Source organism: Triturus cristatus, chromosome 4_2 (assembly GCF_964204655.1).
Source record: "Triturus cristatus chromosome 4_2, aTriCri1.1, whole genome shotgun sequence".
NCBI lineage: Eukaryota > Metazoa > Chordata > Amphibia > Caudata > Salamandridae > Triturus > Triturus cristatus.
In genome coordinates this window covers 217,367,136-217,386,691 of record NC_140586.1, presented here as the reverse complement: position 1 = coordinate 217,386,691, position 19,556 = coordinate 217,367,136, and the positions used below count along the sequence as shown (strand labels likewise).

Genomic DNA, 19,556 nt, shown 5'->3' with positions numbered 1-19,556 from the left:
AGTACAAGCACAAGTACTAACCATGGCACTGCCATAAGTGTGACAATTCAAATTATTTCAGCTCACCCAAAGCTATAATAATGTAAACAATAGATGTTATTTATTTTTAATTTATACTGACTTATCAAACAATGTTGTTGTGCTTATCTCAAAATTTGACAGACGGCGCCACCATGTGGTGGACTGTCGCTAGAGCTGGTGCTGACAATGAAGTGCTGGTGCTGAGTACTGGAAACCACAGGTTCAAATTAAGCAATGGGTAGCAGCGATACAAAGCAAAACTGGTAGCTGTGAAATAGCGACCTTGTGACCCAATATAGAGAAGAAGGTCAAGTTCCTATGAACTTGAGGACTATGTAAATTATTTTATTCATTGATATGCAGGTAATAAAAGCAGGGAGTTCAACGGGCAGCTATCAGTCCAGTATATTTTCATGTGAGAAAGTTTTGGATCTTAAAACAGAATCTCATTACCTCCCCATTGTCGCTCCTCATCCCACTCATAATGCTTGAGGCATTTCCTCCCTGCCAGTGCCCCCAAGAGCTACTAGTAAAATATAGTCCATTGTTTGTTTCTAGGACTGCCTTAAACCACCACCCCGCCAACCCCTTCAGCCCCACCCCACCCCAAGGCTCTTGCTGCTTGCTGCTGTGTCAACGTTCTTGTTGCCTTGATTGCAGCATTTTTTATTAAGGAGTAGGGATTTTGTTATGTATTTTTGCAACCCTGCTCTTTAGTTGTATTTTTATTTGTGTAACCAACTGGGCTGGTGGCAAGTTTTTCAACATTGCAGAGCCCGGTGTGCTCTCTGTTCATGTACTAGCTGTGGCGGGACTGGTGACGAGATGGGTTTTGCAGCAGTTTGAGTAACGCAGGTGTCCGCCCCAGCCCAAATGTCAGCACAAAGTTATTGCCCATTTATTTTCGGGGGTGGGTGGCACGCACTGCTGGAGCGGGGGGGCCTATATAAGATAGGGAACAGTGGTATGCTGTTAATAGAAGGATTATAAACCCTGTGGCAATATTTTTGGGACAGTGTGTGCTCAGGTAAAAGAGATACAGGCATTAACTAGTTTCTTTGTTTTCCTTACCTATTAAGGTTATGGTCCTCTATTGGAAAATAGTCACGTTTTACCTAGTGGTTAAGATCTTATACTTCCACTCTGAAAACAGAAGAGGAGGGCTTAAGGTAACGCTTTTTATAGAAGAAAGGATTTAATTGGCAAATTGATTGATTAATAAATGGCCCCTCATAAGGAGTCGCCTAGCTGTTGCTGGGGGACATTCAGAGTGCAACTAATTCAGTACTTATCAGCTGAAGGAGGAGTCTCTGCAACAGGTAATGGAGGCAAGAGAATTTGCCCAAAAAGAACCATCAAGAGCATCCTGATGAAGCAGCTCAGGAGGAGTTGGTGTCCATCTCGGGGAGGGAATTGGCGTCTCTCATAAAGGGCGCAGTGAATTCAGTTTTCGTTGAGCCACATGATAAGAGGCAGAAGCTAGACTCTGACAAGGACTCTGAAGAGGGTTATATATTGAGGGGCGTCAGCTGGTGGAAGTGACAGCCAACATAAGAGATATTCTGAAATTTCAAGAGAACCCTCAGCAGAAACAGGAGGGTTTATTTGCTCAGTATTCTGCTCCGCAGGTAGATGCTCTCCTGTTCCATGACTTTGTGAAAACCATGAGATTAAAGAAGTGGAAAGACCTAGAGAAGTCTTTTGTTCCCAGGTTCCTATCAAAGAGATATCCTGTGGAGTAATTTGAGGTTAGTTTTCGCCTAGGTACTGAAAGTTGTTACGATCCTGGCAAGTATGGCCTCCACTTTGTTCTTACTTTCTGAGGAGTCATTGCTATGGGATGCTGTCGAGAGACTAATAGAGGGTGTCCTTAAGAGGAGTTATGCTGCAGCACATTCGCAATAATACCTAACACGTAGCCATGAAGTTCAAGAAAGGATCCAGAAGGGAGCCATAGTGCCGGTCACAGTCTCGCAGAGAGGGTATGGAATTTATTCTATAATCTTCCTAGTGCCAAAACCAGGAGGAAAGTACATGTCAGTTTGTGCAATACCCTCCTTTCAGGTTACACACACACTACAGATGTAATTCCAATTCTGACGAAGAAGAAATTGCTAGCGGCCCTGGACTTGCAGAATGCTTATTTTCAAGTCCAGATAAGGGAGGAGTTAACAGTTTATCATATTTGCTAATCCCATCACTTCCACTTCAGAGCACTTCACCTTGGGCTCTCTTTGTCGCCGGGAGTGTTCACACGGGTAATGGCACCAGTAGTTTCTTTTTATGGTTAAAGGGGGTTCAGTTATTTCCTTTTCAGGATGACTAGTTGATTTCTGGCTTTTCTTACTTGAAGGTGGTGGCCAGTGTGAAGATGGTGTTCTCCTGGCTGGAGGATATGAGATTCATTGTGAATTAACAGAAGTCCAGTCTGCATCCAGAGCAGCTGAAGAGATTTATTGGGGCTCTAATAGACACTCACAAAAGGTATTCTTGCTAGAGAGCAGAGCCCAGTCGCTTTCGGTCAGGGTTTACCAGATAATGCCAGTGCTCCAAATAACAATCAAACAGTGGTTAACAATTCAAGGCTTAATGTCAACAACTACAGCCGTAGTTGTGTGGTCTTGTTGCCACTTGCAACCTATGGTTTACCATTTGCTAGACAATTGGTCAACATTGACTCAGGAATACGACGCATAGATCCCAAAATCCAAGAAGATAAAGGGTCACTTACAGTGGTGGATGGATCCAAGCAATCTAAAAAAGGGAATTTGCTTTCAAGTCCCAAGCCCGAAACGTCAAATGCATGTGCATCGGGCAGGTAAGTTTGTACCCTTCAAAGTTTTGAACCCCAGATAGAGAAAGCTGCAGTGTTTGTGAGAATTAAAAACCATGTAGCCTTGGAGGCTTCTTTCTAAACAAACAGAGGGCACATGGAACAGGAAGTTGGCAAACTTGGCCCTGGAAGTCTTCACATGGGCAGAGAAACACCTCTTGGATTTGAGGGCAATGTATATCCCGTGGATAGAGAATGTGATGGCAGACAGCTTGAGTCACAATCTGCCAAATTCATTCTCTTATCATCTGAATATGGAGGATTTTCAGTGGCTAATGTGGTGCGAAGGCCCTGGATGAGTCTGTTTGCATTTCTAAACATTGTCCTTCTCACACAGTTTTGCTTAGAGACTTGGCATCTGGCTGTGTGGGCAGTGAATGCAATGTCAACCCAGTAGACCACAGGTCTACTATTTGCATTCCCTCACATACTGCTTCTTCTGCGGTATTGAAGTAGTTTCGAAGAGAGCAGGTTCAGGTAATTATGATAGCACCTTTTTGGCCCAAACAAGCTTGGTTTCCATTGTTGAGCCTGTTGGCACGGGGCCAATACTTCCACCTCCCGCTTCAATCGTCACCCCTGCAGTCTTCAGCGCTGTTGCTCACATAGTTGGAAACTTTGAATCTCACTCTTTGGAGGTTGAACGCCAAGCATTACAAGACTTAGGGACTGATTACGACTTTGGCGGTCTCGCAGCATGCCGCCATGTCAGCACCCAGCTGGGAGACCGCCAAAGCCCTCTGCTGCTCACCTGCTAGATTAGGAGTTTTCTCCTGATCTGGTGGTCCTGCGGTGGATGGCCAAAGAGGTGCCTTTCAAAGGCACATATGTGAGTGTTAGAAAGACAGCGCCGTGGGACCGCCACAGCGCTCCCCTGCACGGCATGATAAGTCCATGCCGTGCAGGTAATCGGGGTGCATGGATACAGGAGGCACACCATGTGCCCCCCTGCATGCATCCAGTAGCCCTGAGGCATCAGGGGTCCCTGTAGGGCCCTTTTGTTTCCTCACTGCCACCGTTTTCATGGCAGGCTCATCACTATGAAAACTGTGGCCGTGAGGAAACTTGTAATATGCTTGGCAGTGCCAAGCATATTGCGTGCCTCAGACAGTTGCAACGTAACAGGGCGGTTGGACCTCCGGGCTGGCGGTGTCCACACCTCCACCGCGGCACCGCCGTAATCAAAATCAGCCCCTTAGGCTGTTCAACTGAAGTAGTTATTGATATATAGCATTGGAGAAAAGCATCAACTCTTGCACTATGTCCAGGACATTGGAGTGATCTTTGATAGCTGGTGCCAAAAGAAAGGAGTAGATTCAAGGTTGTGTGACCAGTTTCTTATTTTGGATTTTTAGCGTGATGGTGTTGGGGTTTTCCCCGTCAATGCTGTCAGCAAAGTGGGCAGTGATCAAAGGCTGTAAAGAGCCATGTGGAAGTCACGAGATTGTTACTTTCGTTTTCAATCTTTTTAAAAGATTTAAGTTGAAAAGGCCAGTAACCTATTCCCATATAGCTACATGAGATTTGTCCTCAGTGCGTAAGGGTCTACAGGGAAAGCCTTTTGAGTCTCTGGAGTCTGCAGATATAGATTGGGTCGCAGTGAAGGGGGCTTTTCTGTTTGCAAAAGCTTCTGCAAAAAGCTTTGGGGTGCTTGTGGTGTTGGTCATTAATGATCTGCAGCTGAGGTTCCTTGTTAAGACCAGACCCGAAGTTCAGGCCTAAAGTGCAGAAGCAGTTTCACTGTTCCTAGGAGATGGTTTTGCTGGTGGTATCCGAAGTTGCGAGTTCTGCCCTCCCTGGGACATTAGATGACAAAAGAGCCTTGGTGGTCTATCTGTCCCGAACAAGAGCATTTTGCACATCAAATGCTCTGTAGCCCAAGGGGAGGCAAATAAAGGTACAGAAGCTGCCACTGCAACTTTGAGCAGACGGGTGACGCAGGTCATGACTCAGGCATACGTGTCTGCTGGATCTGAAGTCCCAGAGGGTTGGCAAGGGAGGTCTACAAGGGCAGTGTGCACACCTTGAGCGGAATCTGCTTTGGGATCTCTACAAGAAGTGTGAAAGGCCGCTTCTTGGTCCACGCCTGTTTCTTCTGTAGCACGTTATAGGGTGGCTGTAAATGATGATGATGCTGATTCTTTAAATGTTGCCACAGGAGTAATTAAGGCTGCAATGAAGTAATCAAGATGACACATAATCGAGTCCTTTTCACTGCACTGGGGTTTAAGAGAGTTGTTGTTAGGTGGCTAGCCTGGCTGCCCTGAGACTAGCAGGTAGAAATCTGAGGCAAGAATACAAGTAGGAGTCGCGGTAGAAGGGGAGGGCACGGGGTGACATGGGGATAGGGGCCGGGTAAAAGTAACGGCACAAAGCAGGCATACACCTATAAGTCAAGACACATTGAGATTGGAAACTGTTGGGGGAGCACACTGGGGGGAGGGATGGGGGGGGTAGTAGTTTGGTTGGTGGGGAAAGTTGAGGGTAATAGATATCAGAATGTGGAGACTGTTAGCAGTCAGTGAGAGACATGGCACAGGAACTCGGATAATAACGTAAACTCTTATGGATATGTCGCATAATAATATTGTATGTGAACTAGGAAGAGCAATGTGTTACTGTGAATTGCATGTACCAAATGTGGAGAGGCTGAAGTTATGAAGGAATTTGCAAATAATACAAAAAATTCTTTAAAAAAAAAAAAAGAATACAAGTAGGAGTGCTGAGTAGGCATCTCACAAAAATGGTGAAGAGGGTGGAGCATAGGCGAGCCCTGCGTGATTTCACCAGGAAGCAGGGAACTTGGGAGAGGGCGGTGCCCAGTATGAGCCAATGGGTGCCGGTGGTGATCTCGCGCATTCTTTTTTGGGGGGGACAGGGACTTATTTTTCTTCATACAGATTTGACCCGCTGCAAGATAGAGAAAGAGAAGGGAGTAAAAAAGGGGGAAATTCATGACTGAAAGGGGAGAAAGCAAGGATAAAATGGAACCTTCATGAGTGGACCAAAGAGGCACGAGGAGAAAACGTGGCTAAGCAGAATTGGTGGTCGTCAGGTGCCCTTGGAAAAAAATTCCTACGAAAACATGTGTGCTCTGCTCTTTTTTACATTATTTTTTAAGAAATGAAGCACTGGAGAGATTGGGTCTCTGATGGCCGTGTGACTCGCTATGTGTTTTTATGACAGACATAACTTACGTGTGGTCGGGTAGACGCTTGGATCCAGCCCCCACCCCTCTTCCGTGCCTTCACCCCCTCCTTCCGACACAGGTGGTCCGCTGTCGCTGCCGCAACCACTATCAAAAAGCGCTTTTATCGTTCAAAGGGACTAGGTGCCTTTGAACGCATCGGCGATTTGTGAATTAGTTTTTGCATATTTTTTCCTGAAAACCTCCAGCACTCTTCAAAGATTTCCCCTCCCACCCCTCATCAATCTCTTTTAAGGCCGGGTGGCTAGCAGTCTGCCCCATGGTGTAGAGGAGGTCGCGTGCTCACGCGCAGATACGACACGCATTCGGCATATAGTGTAAAGTGTGCGATCAGGTTCGACGTTAGGCCCCTCCCCCTCACACAGCTCGTGCTTACGTAGTACGCCTGGTCCCTTGTGTCTGACTGGGGCCAGCCACAATCCAGTGAACCCTGCATGGCACAAAAACCCTGCATGGCCTGGGGATTTCCATTCCCAGGTAAGGTTGCCTCCTGGCCATGTTTTTACCGACCTGCTCTTTATGTGTTTTTTAAATATTGGGACAAGAAGAGAAATCCTATGTTTTACCTTTCTAATACTTAAACCTAAAATAGCAAACACATAAAGAAATCAGTCAAAAAGTGATCGTGAGTTCGTTTAACCGTGTCACCTTGGCCATTCGAGCAACCAGCGGAATCATTGCTATGTTACAAGAGAATCTTGAAACTTTTACATGAATTCTGTTCCACAGACCCACGCTTGGCAGTGCCAGAATAGCATAACATAAACAAATGGACGTTTTTTTCTTTTTAAGTAAGGTGGCAACACTATAACTCAGGTCGTCTGCCGGAGGTGTCAGGCAGACTTCAGTTGGAGGGCCACCCTCCCAAGTGAAGAGGATGTAAAGTCTGCTTGCTTGAAGAATAAAAAAGCGCCCTCCTTTGATAATTGTAATATTAAATTTAGAAAGAATTCGCCATCTTTCGTCCCATCCAAGCAGTCCAGCAGCTTGAGGTAGGACAAAATGTCAGTGGGGAATAGTGACTAGACCTGGGCGGTGAACTCCGCTCTGTTTGCAGAATTTTCCACACTCCGTGGAGCACATTCGCAGAGCGTAGTGTTTTCCTCACTCGCGCTCCTCAACGTTAAGTAGGCGAGCGAGGAAAATCCAACGCTAGAACACCTCCCAGCGAGATTTCTCAATACGGGCGGTCGCAGATGGCCGCGACCACTCGTGATGAGAAACCACCCGTTTGCGTTGAGCAAGCTGATGCTGAAGTAGAAAATCTACTTGAGCGGCAGAAAGAAGCAGCGCACTGTTACGCTGCGCGCATGGTGCAGTTTGCTTTGGTTTTCCAGTGCAGGACAAATACCCGGTGCTAAAAATCAGCATGAACGGAGTGACCTAACACACTCCGCCGCTTGCGGAACATCGCATAGCATGTCAGTGTTTTTGGTCAATTCCTGGAGTTGCGCAAACTCCGCCCAGGCCTAAAAGTGACTAATCTTTCTCACGGTTCTTTGAAACCATGCACCCCTTCTAACACTACATCTCTCCTTCTGCCACATTCTCTACTACTTCGGCAGCCTTCCCAGCACCTAACACTGCACTCTCATGCAGCAGCCAACATTCTCTCCTCTCCTACCACATTTACTGCCTTCTCTTCCACCCAGCACTGTTGCTTCAGCCCCCACCTGTTTCTTCTGCTAACCCGCCTACTCTCAAATAGCCATTTGTACAAACCAGTTCCATTTTTACAGTGAAATCATAACCATAATTCATACAGAAGGAACTGTTCCAAAAGAAAGATGTTGTTCGCAATAATTATGGTAATCCGATTTACAGTTCAGCGTGGGAAATAGCGTATTCCTTGATCTTTCAGGTATCACAGAGGACAATCTTTGATATGAAACAAAGCTGACTCGCTTACATCCAGGCTCTGAGAAATGGCAAGGCCTGATGACCTCTAACTGATGCATTTATCAGTGTTGATACATATATTTATTTTAAGTATTCCATCTCCCGGATAATTTGTGCTTTCACAGCATCAGGCACGTCTGGTCTCTCTTCACGCAGTTAAAAAACAGACTTTTGCTTTTGCTCCCACGGAAAAAACATTCAACCGATAAAAATATGTAATTTCTCAGCCAAGAATGAAATATGATGCACTCAGTGTTGTTTCAGTGATGCAAACACAATAACTTGGCTGAGGTCTACTTCTGAAGGGCCAAGAAAACAATGGTGGAAATCATGCGTATGGAAATTTCTTACAGTTTTTAATGACTCCAAGGTGTGATGGTTTTTCTCTAACTGTGGTTCCAAAAGTCTCCTGAAACACAATCCCCTCTCGTGTCCTCTGAGGACTCTGTTAACCTCAGTAACCCAATTTTTAGATCTCAACTACAGAAAGCTTAAGCTGTTTGTTTGCCAGACCTATTGTTTCCTAATACATATACTTAGAATCGGCTTCTGGTCAGTCCTTTTCTCATGATTGGATGACTCTTTTTTATATCTCACTTCCCTGCTCCTGAGTCAATGGCTTGCCTCACTATTCTTGTATTTGCCTTGTCCAATATCACTTAGGTATCACAGTGTATTCCTCCACTACTGACATCAAAATCTCTCTCTCTCTCTCTCTCTCTCTCTCTCCCTCCCTCTCACTCCCTCCCTTCTCCCAGTTCTCCTCTTTCCAATTCTCTAACTCCTCCCACCCACTGTGCTCTTGCCCCATTCCTTTAAAAAAAATAATCTTAACAGGGTTTGCCAACCGCTGCGCTACAGGCAGGTCGTCATCTTAAAATGTTTTGGACTTTTTCTTGGTGGCCACCAGCATGTGTGCATGTGCATGCATGTGAGGCAGGCCCTCTTTAAATATTAGGTTTTATTTTAACAAATCCCATTCAAAGATGGCCACCATGGATGTGGGGAGATCCACAGAGGTCATCACTGAACAGGATTTATTAAAATAAACCAAGATGCATTCAAAGACTTCAAAGACGGCTGTCGCAGGTGCTCACACATGCATGCAGGCATCTGTGAATGGCATTTGTTAAAACATTACAAATGCATTCAAAGATGGCCGCCATTAATGCATGTGCATCTGTAGCGTCCATTTTTGAAAGCATGCAGCAATATTTTAAAAGTGTGTTACAAAATGGCCACTGCGAAAAAGCGTGCATACTCGTGGTGGCTGTTAAGGCAAATAAGCATTGGCAAAACCAATAGGTTTCACAGCCAAAACATTTTGGCTTTGCCAATGCTCATTCATTTCTATATTTTTTGTTGTTATCTTTTGTAAACTCTCTGATCTTTCTTTTATTCCTACGCATCTGTTTTTTTTACATCCTACATTGTACATACATCTTCTACTATTTGATTTGCTTTTTCTAACAAGAGCATTGGTTTAAGAAAAAAATTGCCATACATGAATGTTGCTCTTGTCTGTGATTGTTTTTGTAACTTATATTTCCCATTTTACAGTATGTTAGAGAAACAAACATGTTATTTATCCTCCGAACATGCTTCTAGTGCATGTTTAGTGCTGCTAAATCCCTCCTATGCTCCTGATCCTGAAAGAATGCAAGTCTTGGAAAAGCCTGAGAAAATTATGAAATAATGGCCTTCAGCTGTCCCTTTCCCTCACAAATTTATAAGCTTCCTTTTAACTCTTCACCACGTCTTGGTTCTAGATGTGACTGACTATGTCTCACATCACAACAGTGGTGGGGTACACTGCTCAACCTAACACTTGGGGAACGCCTAATTGGGCAACATTCTTCACTATGCTTGTCTGACATCTCTCCCAACCCTTTCAGGTGGGCTCTTTCTTCATGATCAACTTGTGCCTGGTTGTCATCGCCACACAGTTTTCAGAGACCAAGCAGCGGGAGCACCAGCTAATGCAGGAACAGCGTGCCCTCTACTTGTCCTCCAGCACAGTGGCCAGCTACGCTGAACCGGGGGACTGCTATGAGGAGATCTTTCAGTATGTCTGCCACATCCTGCGGAAGGCCAAGCGGCGGACGATCAGCTTCTACGCAGCCCTTCAGGGCAGAGATGACGGCCGGGCAAATCTTGGTGGACCACGACTCGGCGTCAATGGAAAGGAGAGGCGCCAACTCTGTAAGGATCTTGAAATCTATGCATTTTTTTAAATTGAAAACATTAAATCCTAGATTTCTTGCTGCCTCGATTCCCATGTGACTCCTGTAAGATATATTTAATTAGACATAGCAAATATTTGACTTCAGTAAAAGAGGGATAATTGGATCTAATCAATGTTTGACTTCTTTTTGATTGTTGTTACCAGTCTTATTTATTATCCATTTCCTGTCAACGAGGTGCCACTAAACCAATTCAATACATAGTTTCTCTTTCAAAAGTTGTTACTAGACCCATTCAATATTTGAATTTTTGCAAAACAGTTCCAACTAAACCTTTCAATATCTGGCTTTTGTAAGATAGGAGTAGATGGAAGCATTCAAAAGGTTTCATTAAATCAGTTTATTGGTCGACCTCTTCATTAAAAGTGGTGTAACTAACCCATTTAATATCTGGCAATTATTAGATTGGTGTAATTTGACCAATTTTATGTTCATCCTCTATAAGAGAAGTGTTACTAAACCTGTTCAATATTTGGCTTCTGGATTACTGGTATAGCTACCCATTTAATATTTGATTTACATACAATAGGTGTAACTGCATAATTTCAATATTCAACTTCTTTAGGAGAGCTGCAACTCAACCCATTTAATATTTGACCTACATGTGATAAGTCCCAGTAGGTTGGTTCAAAATCTGATTTGTATAATATATATGTATAAAAACTATTTAATATTCAACCCTAAAAGACAGATATCAACAAACCCATTAAATATTTGACGTTTATAAGATAGGTGTAGTAAACCAATTTCACTTCTGACTTCGATAAGACATGTAACTCAAACCATTCACTATCCAGCTTTTGTCAAATTAACCATCTCTTAAATTCCACCAAGAACCAGCTGGGTCTGAATCTTGTAAGGTATGTGTAACACTAGACCTATTGAATTTGTGACTTATTTAAAGTAAGTGTAACCAAACCCATAAAATATCTGACTTCTATCCTACGAAATATGCAACTAGACCCTCTGAATGTCCAGCTTCTGTAAAGTTGATATAACTAGACAACTACAACCTTCAACCTCTGTATGTTTATCAAGACTTGTTGAACATTTAGCTTTGATAAAGTAGGTGTAACCAAACTGTTCAATGTGTGATTTCTATAAATCAGGATTAGGTACATCATTCAATATTTGACTTCTGTAAAAGAGGTGGAACTAGTATAAATAAATATTCAGATTACCTAAGGTAGGCGTAACTAAATCGGGTTTAATATTTGAGTTCTATAAGATAGTTGTAACTAAATCCATTTCATATCCTGCTTCTGGAAACTAGGTGTAAGACCCATTCAGTGTTTGTCTTCTCTGAGATTGCTGTAGAATACCAACTCAATAGACAGATACTAGTATATGTAACCAAAGCAATTCAACATTTAACATCTATAAGATAGGTAAAACAATACCAATTCAGTACATGTGTGCTGAGGTCTTAGTTGTTACTCCTGCAGCATTTGATCTATGCACAGCACTATCTTTATTACTGGGTAAGAATATTTGCACCTTATATTGTTGGAATTACAAGTTTTTCTGCACAAAACCGTGTTGGTATTGCATGTTATTACCACTCTTCATTTGTCAAATTAACCATCTATTAAATTACACTAAGAACTAGCTGGGACTGAAGTTTGCACACTGATTGTAAGGCTTTGGCGTTCTCTTTGCCCTTCTTTCTGATGAAGATAAAGCTTATACATTTGACTTTTACGTAAGTTGGTTTGATCCAAACCTCAGTGTAGGCATTCATGCACATAGGAAAATCTCTTCTCCACACCCTATTTTCTTTTCCAATATATCAACTTGACTGCCTCCTAAAAACATATAGGAGTGAATTGGTTATCTTAGTTGAAAAATTACAGTTTTAATATCGACCATTTTGTGACTTTCTGTAACTTTCTAATTATGTTTTTCTTTACTTATTGAATTTTGCTTTTTATTTAAATGGTAGTCTGTGGCAAAATTGACATAAAAATTATTAATTACCAGTAATGTTTTCTGAAGAAAACAGCTTAAAGAAAGGATATATAGGAAATAATCACAATATTTTGTAAATTATATAAAACACTGTTTTACAGTGTTTTAATAAATTAAGCCACCCTTTTCATCATTTATAAAAGTTATGTAGGAATTTGGATATCTTTTTTCAGTTGGAAAGGTTTTATGTAACTGAAAGTTGTTGTTTTGTGGTGTAGCAAGAATTTTGCATTTTTTCCCCTAACTCCACTAACAAATTGTTCCTAATTTGAATTGAAGAATGTAGTAAAATCTCTTACATAAATGAATTATCACATGTTTTCTATAAAACTGAAAAGTTAGAATTGTTGATTGAAATATTGTCAGTGAATTAGGATTGTGGTGTGAGCTAATAAAAGAAAAGTCCTTGGCTTTCAACTGGCATTAGCTATTTGAGTGAAAACATTGTAAATTATATTTGTGCACAATATTTTCTCTAAAATAAAGCGGCTTCAAAATGTACAACTGCATCATCCTGTTGAAGTCTTTCCCTTAAGTTCTGGAAGATGTAGGAAGCAAAGATTGATAATTTCACACATCATTAATTATTATCCATTATCCCAATTGTTCAAAGCTATCTGCCTCTTAATTCTCAACTAGAGCCTATTAGGTTAAATATCTATCTGCTCTTAGGCCAATAGTGATAGGAATTTGTGGCAGCAACTCTTTTTAATACCCCCTGACTGTTCTCTTTCAGGGCTCTGCAATAAGCACAGCCAACTGGACTACACCCCGCAGTCCATTGTCCAACCTATTGCTGTGACGCTGACCTCAGACTCGTCTAACTGTCCACAGTGCACCAAGGTCCACCGGGTCTCCTCCAAGAAGATGGGCAGCCCCAAGCCCACCCAAGCCGAAGGGCGCGATCAAACCAGCGAGGGCAGCAAGAGTAGTGGAGACACTGCTGGGGTGGAGGTCGACGACGAGGACAGGAGAGACGAGAAGTTCTGCGACAGCATCTGGGGGGAGCTCCGGGTCAAACTGCGGGGGATCGTGGACAGCAAGTATTTCAACCGGGGAATTATGATCGCTATCCTGGTGAACACTATCAGCATGGGGATCGAGCACCATGAGCAAGTGAGTGGCCCTTTTACATATTATAATGAGAGAGAGAAGAGTGGAGAGTGTGAAGGGGGATCAGGGTCTACACTATTCAAAAACCAAACGCATCTGGCTAGCGGTTTTCCGCAGACACAAAAGAGTAATAAACCTTTATAGCTGCTGCAATGGTTATTCATGGGCGTGGCTGTTCAAGAGAGGATTTTGAGTCTTGTAGTGAGTAGCACAATGAGTACAAAGATTGAATAGTACACCAGCTTTCGATCCCACATAGGCCTCTTCATTAGATGGTACGGATTGTAAAGGTGAAGAAAAGTTCACATAGATCCAACACAAGGGTTGATGATGAGGGAATGGCTGAGGAGCAGATAGTTTGCCAAAGCACACATTGGCAAATCTCTTTTTTAGCATGTCACCAGTTGCAAACTGTGTCATCAGCTTCATTTTTAAACTCATACCATATCCCTCTCCACACACAACACTGCCAATATCAATGTTTTAGGTGGTTTGGAGCAGAAAAGAATATGCACTACAATTGTCCTGAAATAGAATTTAGTTTCTGTATACATGGATCTGTGTATTATTGATATTCATAGGTAAATGTTCCTCATAATGCCACCCTGGGTGGTGCTGCCTCCTGGCAGCCTTCGCCATAGTGTACTAGAGCGCGACTGGCCTAAGCTCTCGAAAAAAAAAGGAGGAAGAACTGTGTTCAAGTGCCTGGTGACTGACCCGAGCATCTCTTTACATGGCTGACTATTTGAGATGATGCAGTTAAGACCTGTCCAATGCTCAGGTTTACTAACACATTGTCTTTAATCACGCTAATAAAGCACAATTCTGTGCGGACCTGATCCATCAAGATTTAAAGGGTGTATCCTACTCTTCACGTGGTCATGCCTTCTGAATTTCACAATCTAAGGGCATTTGAGTCTGAAGGGAATTAAACATCCTCCAATTGCTGGAGGAAACTCTAAACATGGAGTTGAATCCACTGGCTTGACTTTTCTCCACAATACTGCACTGATTGGTGGAGGAAGCTTTGGAAGTGCAAGCACTAATTATCTCCTCAACGACTGACGTACCTTGCCAAGAAGCTCTAGCGAGTGCAGGACACAGAAGCTCTGTTATCAAGAGTATGTAAGCATAACAATCACACCTCTGAGTTCTTGGAAAAGATATCTTTACATATTATTCCCCAGTTCCAAGAGCTTAAAATGATGCCTACTACATTCTAAAGGTTCTCTTTTGAGAGACCAAGAGTACACTGTCCCTGCAGGGACTACCACTTGCGACACGGGGCATACAATGACTATTGACCTTGGAAAGAACTTTATAAAGACAAAATATCAAACTGATAATCTACTGTTAATATAATATTTATATTTCATGTGATGCTTAAGCAATCACTACATTAATACTTTGTGAAATAACAAAGTTGATTTGCGTATAGACTATAGAAGTCAACCAATAGGCATAAAACAGGATCAGATGCAAAATATCTTATGCATTGCAAATACATGTGAAGAGCAATTTTGCTATTAAATGTTAACAGACAATTTACATTTTAAAGGGCATGCTGACGGTTGCAGAATAAATCTGCTATTGTGGAAACATAAATCCATACACGCAACCGACCATTCAAACCCAGATGCAATACTACCCACAACAATGAGTTGCAATGATCTTCAAGACTGTGAAGGACTTTAGACAAGCCTATTCAAGCTTGATCAGTACGCCCCAACACTGGCAACCACTCAGCCCTAGGGCATGACCCGCAACACTTTATGAGCAAGAGGTGGACAGGCTTTCCTGAACGCAAACTAGTAGATTTGATACTCAAATCGACCTGACCTCATGTGTCCTCTGTTCCCACATTATTGCTGCCCTTTTGCGAAAACCTCTTTTTCCACTTGGATTTGCCCTTTTTTGTGTGAGCATTCATCCAGCATTCTCCGTCTCTATATGTGATTTTTAATATTGTGACTTATGCAGATGGTGCGACAGGTGGGAGGCGTATTTACTGAGATATGGAAATGATGATGATAATGACAACGGATAGTGCATGAATCGTGCCTGTCACACAAATGTTGCTAAACAAATTTTGTGAGGCCCCGAAAACGTATCTCTTCCCAAAGCTGGCAAACCATCTAAACCTCCTACTGCTCCCAAAAGTGATTGAGCTTGTATGTACTGTATTATAAATGGTCAACCAATCTGGGGCCCCAATTCACAAGGCTATTCACAAACAAATGATTTTAAAAAGTAAGGTTACTTCTGCGGAGGCTCCCCCGTCGTGGCGGGGAACTCCGCACATAAAAAGTCTCCAAAGTTGTGAAGTTACTAATAAATCATTGGTTTGTGAAAAGAGAAAAAGAGTAAACTTACACAAAAGTGTAAGTTTATCTTTGTGAATTGGGCCCAGGGTTTTTATGTTCCGACAGCAACGTGTCCTGCAGCTGGGGCAGGATATTTAATGTCGCAATTTCAAAGCATTGTGGCCAATCAATGATGGCAAATGAGAAACAAAAAACAAAATGGGAACAGATACTAAAGTAACCATTTTCAACGCCAACAGGAGTGGTGGTCTGCAGCGTGAGGTGTTGCATGGTTGAAGCCGCTGTCATGCTGTACTCCCATCCAAGGGAGAAGACACAAGAATAGGAGACATCACGCATGCATGTCAATTTCCACAGCTCTTCCCACAGTCTAACACTAGTGTTGTATTCAAGCTAGAGCAAGCGAGGAAACCAAAATGGACACCTAAGCTGTCGTGAAGTATGAGGAGTATAACTGCAGCAGCTAAAGGCTGTCAGCATCCACATAATTTGTCTTGACCATATAAGATCTTGCGCACTAGAGCAACTTTGACTGGATACTTTGTGGCCTTTATTCAATAATCAACCCCACCTATGAGAACTCGCAACATTTCTGTTATGTGTTTTGTATTGTATGTCCTATCAGTTGTACATTTCTATGTGGGGTTTTACTATGTTTACCACTTAAATGATCACTGAATGATTAGTGTGTTAATGTCATAAGAAGTATGATATATGTGGTCTACAAAGATAAATTGTGGAGTTAACCGATTAGCAACCGCCACATCTCATGCTCTGCCACTGTGCAGAACATAGATTGAGTTCCCCATCGATTGTAGCCCAAGCGGCATCATTAACAATTACATTTCAACAGGTTAAAATTACGTTATTTTCACTTTAAGTCACTTGGTTTCTCATGGTCTGGCTAATGTGATGCCTGGTGGTGAACTGTTGACGTTGATGACGCACATCACTCCTGTGCTGCCGGTTCATGTTCTGCGCCACCAAGAGTCTCTGGGCATGCATGTGTTTGTGTTTCTACATGCAGTCAGTAGCTCCGGCCTTGCTGCATTATTGCACATGGTTCTCTGCTCATTGAAAGGACCTCTGTGCAGCGCAGTTCAAATGATCAATATGTTTCTATGTTCAGTCAGAGACACCTGTGCTGTGACACTGTACACATGTTACTGGCCAGTAGGAGGCGCCTCTCCTGCTTCACTTCTGACTGTTTCTGTCTTGAGGCATGCGTCTTGCGATGTTGTAGATGAGTTTCTGGCAGTTTCTGCAGTTCTCAGAGTGAATATGATTCTATGATCACCAGGAAGCATTGCCTAGATGTAAACATGTGCTGTGACGAATAGGAAGAGACATCACCATAGTCGCCCGAATGTGCTAATATAGCGCCTAACTTTGCAGGATTTTTCATAGTACTTTTCCAGGACACGGGCACTGAGGTCCCTCTTCAACCCATCTTCCATTTCCGTGCCCATACATGTAAACAGCATGTGCCTTAAAGGTGGTAGGAGGGGTGAGGTTTTGAAATTGGCAAGTGGCCAGTAATTAAGAAGGTACGAGGCAGAACTTCTACATGTCAAATACAAAAAGAAGAGATAATGGGTCAAGCACTCCCCCGTCCCCTGCTCCATATTACCGGCCCACAGCCTGGGGAAAGGTCGCCATTTTCTCCTGTTAAATCATATTCAGGGGCAGCCTGGAATGTGTCTATGAGGCTGGAGAAATAGTTGCAAATGTTGTGTGAACTCTATATTACAACAGTAGGAGTAAAACGTATTTGGTTATTTGGTCTGGCCTTAGCCAAGATCTTTGTTTTTACTAAAATTATATGCATAAAAACCTACTTAGAGGGGCTTTCCACCAGCTTTCTTCATCCATTGGCCTATTATTGTGCCACTCCCATTTTTCTTCTGCCTATTACGGCACACAGGCAGTTGGTCAGCCCACTACAGCCATTGGCTAACTTCACTGTGAGCAACGGCATTCTGCTCTCTCACAAAGAACCCATCCACGTGCAGTAGTTCCCTTAAGTGCCAGGGACTACTAGGGCAAGGCAATGTGTACGTTTTGAGACCCAAAATATATTTCTACTTTTAGTCAATACTTTTTCTAGATTAAGGGTCAGCCGCGTTCCTAGCAATAAAGTTTTGTAAAATCATGACAAAACGAGAATTGGCGAAGCGAGAAGGTTGGCAGTCAATTCCAGACCGATTGGTTTGGCCAATGTTTGTTTTTTGTTGTTTTTTTTTTTTTTTTGCCTTACTGAGAGAGAAGGTGTGTTTGGTGTTTGAGAACAGTGTGGTCAATTTCCTCAGAGAAAACTACCAGTCATTTCTTTAGGTTTCTGATTCTGTGAGAGCCAGGAGCTGGCCCTTCAATAAGATTTTGTGTAAAATCATTATATTCTTTTTATATATGCCAACTATGACTCAGTTTCATAATGAATATTACATATTTTAGTCAGTTCTAAAATACTTCTGAAGTGATATATCCGTGTTTTTCACTGTATTGCATGTTTATGTTTCAAAAGAGTGAAAAATGACGGTCAAATATTGATACTGTGGACGAGCTGTACTTTGAATTTGTATAATTATCCCACAAGGCTAGCAGGAAGTAATGTTGATTATGATGCGGACTGAGCTGATGACCACCCTGAAACTAGGGGTGTGCAATTTATTTTCTGATCAAAGTTTTTGCAAAATCTTGATTTAAATCACTTCCTAAAACGTAAAATTGTTTTCTTTTCACTGCGATACCATTTTCACCTCAGAGTAATTTTCACTTCAGCCAAATTGGAAACATGCAGTTATTTATAAATATCTTTTTATAGGCTTTAATTCATTTCAAAACAATACAACAATTTATTAATGGAAGATACTTAATGTACAAGAACAAGATATATCAGAGAAATTGTATGCCTATTCGTTATGGCAATTAATAGAAAACATATTGCATTAAGTCAGGAAGTGTAGGAATAGCCTGGAGCCCCATATCTTTTGATGATTTTCTGCATACCCTCTCCATTTGTAAATCACTTTTTCTGCTGTGGTGCAGTCGTTCATTCCACTTGTTTATTCACTCATAGAAGGTGAAGTATTTTGTCACCCGTGTCGATTGGCAATAGACTTCATGGATCTGCCTCCAGTATATATGAATGTGTGGGTCTTCCCGTATAATGTAATAAGATTAGCCTGTGATGCTGCCACATCAGGTGCAAGCAGGGCTCTACCTCTCTTCCAGGCCTTTTCGGGACTATAGTAGGTCCTATAAAAGTAGTTAGTTGGATTATCCCACGATTGGAGGATAGCTCAAGAGCAGCCATCATAGCCTCTTGCCATTCCTCATCATCTAGCTCTTCCATGTCTCGTTCCCACGCGGCTTATATCCCAACAAGCTGGTCTGGGGTGTTGAGGAGCAAGAACCTGTATTTTCATGAGCTACCTTTGCAACAAAGTAGTTCAAGTGGATTCAAATTAGGCACTGCATCTACATCATCTTTGTGTGCAGCGAGTGCGTGGCAGAGCTGCAGATGTTTGTAGAACTAAGTCTTGTGTGGTTCAAAATCTGTTGCTAGTTGTTCAAAGGATTTGATATGGTCATATTCCCAGATGTCTCCCAGGTGTGAAATTCTTATAAGGGCCCATGCTCTGAATCCAGGGAGCTGCGTTACTTGCACCATCCTCGACCAGCACCTCAAGGGAGTCTGGTTTGTGAGTTTATCTAACCATTTGATGTGCTTCAGGGCCTCTTGCCAGCACAGGAATGGTAGTCTCCTGATTTGTAAGAGTGAGTGCTGGGTAGAGGGGTGCAACATTTATCAAAGTGCCTAGCTTCTCAAGGGCATCCAGCTCCAGCCGCAAAGCCGAATCCTGTCTGTCCCGAACAGAGAGTCACCTATTGGGACCATCTGTGCTGCCCAATAGTAGAGGTAAAAGTTGGAAACTCCCAGGCCC

At 42.6% G+C, this 19,556-nt stretch overlaps 1 protein-coding gene across 1 annotated transcript in view; it reads left to right on the top strand.

Moving 5' to 3' along the window:
- The window catches only part of CACNA1I (calcium voltage-gated channel subunit alpha1 I), a 580,458-nt gene that overhangs the window by 180,312 nt on the left and 380,590 nt on the right, over positions 1-19,556 (top strand). Inside the window, exons 7-8 of the mRNA XM_085601256.1 lie at positions 9,857-10,163; positions 12,909-13,288. Coding sequence (XP_085457382.1) covers positions 9,857-10,163; positions 12,909-13,288 — 687 coding nt within the window. The remainder of the gene's footprint in view (positions 1-9,856; positions 10,164-12,908; positions 13,289-19,556) is intronic.